We start from the raw sequence: 1,466 nt of genomic DNA on the forward strand, positions 1-1,466 counted from the left end.
GCTGATACCAAGGGCTCAAGTAGAAAGAAAATGTTTTGAGAATGATGATGGCAACAAATGTACAAATGTGCTTGACACAATGGATGGATGGATGAACTGTGACAAGAGTTGTACGAGCCCCCAGTAAAGTAATTTAAACAAAAATAATAGAAAAAATAAAATGTCTGCTTCTATTATTCCAAAAATGCCTTTAAAAAATATTTCCTTTGGTTTTCCTCCATAAAACCAGAAAAATCAAATGAATGCTTTGATATGAAAAATGAACATTATCCTTAAATAGAGATGCTGATAATCTCCATTGAAGGTGTTTTCTAAATTTAAAAGAATGAAAGAAAGAAAAGAAATCCTTCAAAGTAGGGATTCTTGGATAATATATACCTGGTATTCTTGATTTCTCTCCTGGTTCTCAATTGCTTGAAAGAGTTCTTCACACACATTTGGAATAATACCCTTGTTTGCACCAAATCCAATCATGGAATAGCTTTTTCCAGAACCAGTTTGGCCATAGGCCAGGAGAGTAGCATTATAGCCTTCCCAGGCATTGTCCAGAATTCCTCTGCCAAGATCATGGAAAACATCTCTCTGGAAAGGAAATAGCAGGGGTCATGTTCAGCACCAGTGTCTGCTACATCTAGTTATTCTTCCCTGCAGTTCACAGCATTCTTAAAAATCTAACAAATATTGGGGGGGGGGGTTTGATAAAATGCCCCTTAATTAGTGTCATATGGCCTACTTCGGTTAAAGGGTCATAAGTCACATAGGGTCACTATGAGTCCGAATCAACTCAATAGCAATAAATTTGGTTTTTGAAGTTTTGACCTACTTGAAATATAATTTAAATGTTCTTTTAGGACCAGTAGGATAAAACTGAACATCAGAAATGGATTTACTTTATCCAAAGTATTAAAATGGAAAACAAATTCATAGATAATACCAACATAACTTGAATTAGCTTGTATCTACGGATCATAATTTTGTATATTATACAACCTTGCCAAATATGGGATAGGTCTTTCAAATTAGGCAATCAGAAGGGGGTGGGGGGACCCAGGGAACCAAGGGACAGGGGCCAAAGGATGTCCTACTTCCCTTTTCTTCTTTAACCCAACAATACCAGCACTAGTTGCCTTTAGCAGAATCTGACTCATTGTGCCCCATAGTGACAGAGTAGACCTATGTTCAATTGTGCTCTCAGTGGTTGATTTACCAGAGGTAGATCGTTACGTCTTTCTTCCCAGGTGCCACTGGGTGGACTTGAACCTCCAAACATTTGATTAGCAGTAAGTGTGTGAACCATTTGTACCACCCAGCGTCTCCAATCCAAACAAATTCTTCGTGAAATAATCACAGTAATTTTAGCCCTCTGCTGGTGAGCATTCTCTTGCTCTTTCTCTGTCCCCAAGCAGAATTAGGGCTCTGAAGAATTTGTTTTACACACACACACACACACACACACACACACACAC

At 38.2% G+C, this 1,466-nt stretch overlaps 1 protein-coding gene across 1 annotated transcript in view; it reads right to left on the minus strand.

Moving 5' to 3' along the window:
- The window catches only part of LOC101657797 (kinesin-like protein KIF28P), an 85,551-nt gene that overhangs the window by 70,084 nt on the left and 14,001 nt on the right, over window positions 1-1,466 (minus strand). The window contains exon 3 of the mRNA XM_004700175.2: window positions 379-582. Coding sequence (XP_004700232.2) covers window positions 379-582 — 204 coding nt within the window. The remainder of the gene's footprint in view (window positions 1-378; window positions 583-1,466) is intronic.

This window comes from Echinops telfairi, unplaced genomic scaffold, assembly GCF_000313985.2.
Source record: "Echinops telfairi isolate 266 unplaced genomic scaffold, ASM31398v2 ScPeMD7_7424;HRSCAF=8462, whole genome shotgun sequence".
NCBI classification, from domain to species: Eukaryota; Metazoa; Chordata; class Mammalia; order Afrosoricida; family Tenrecidae; genus Echinops; species Echinops telfairi.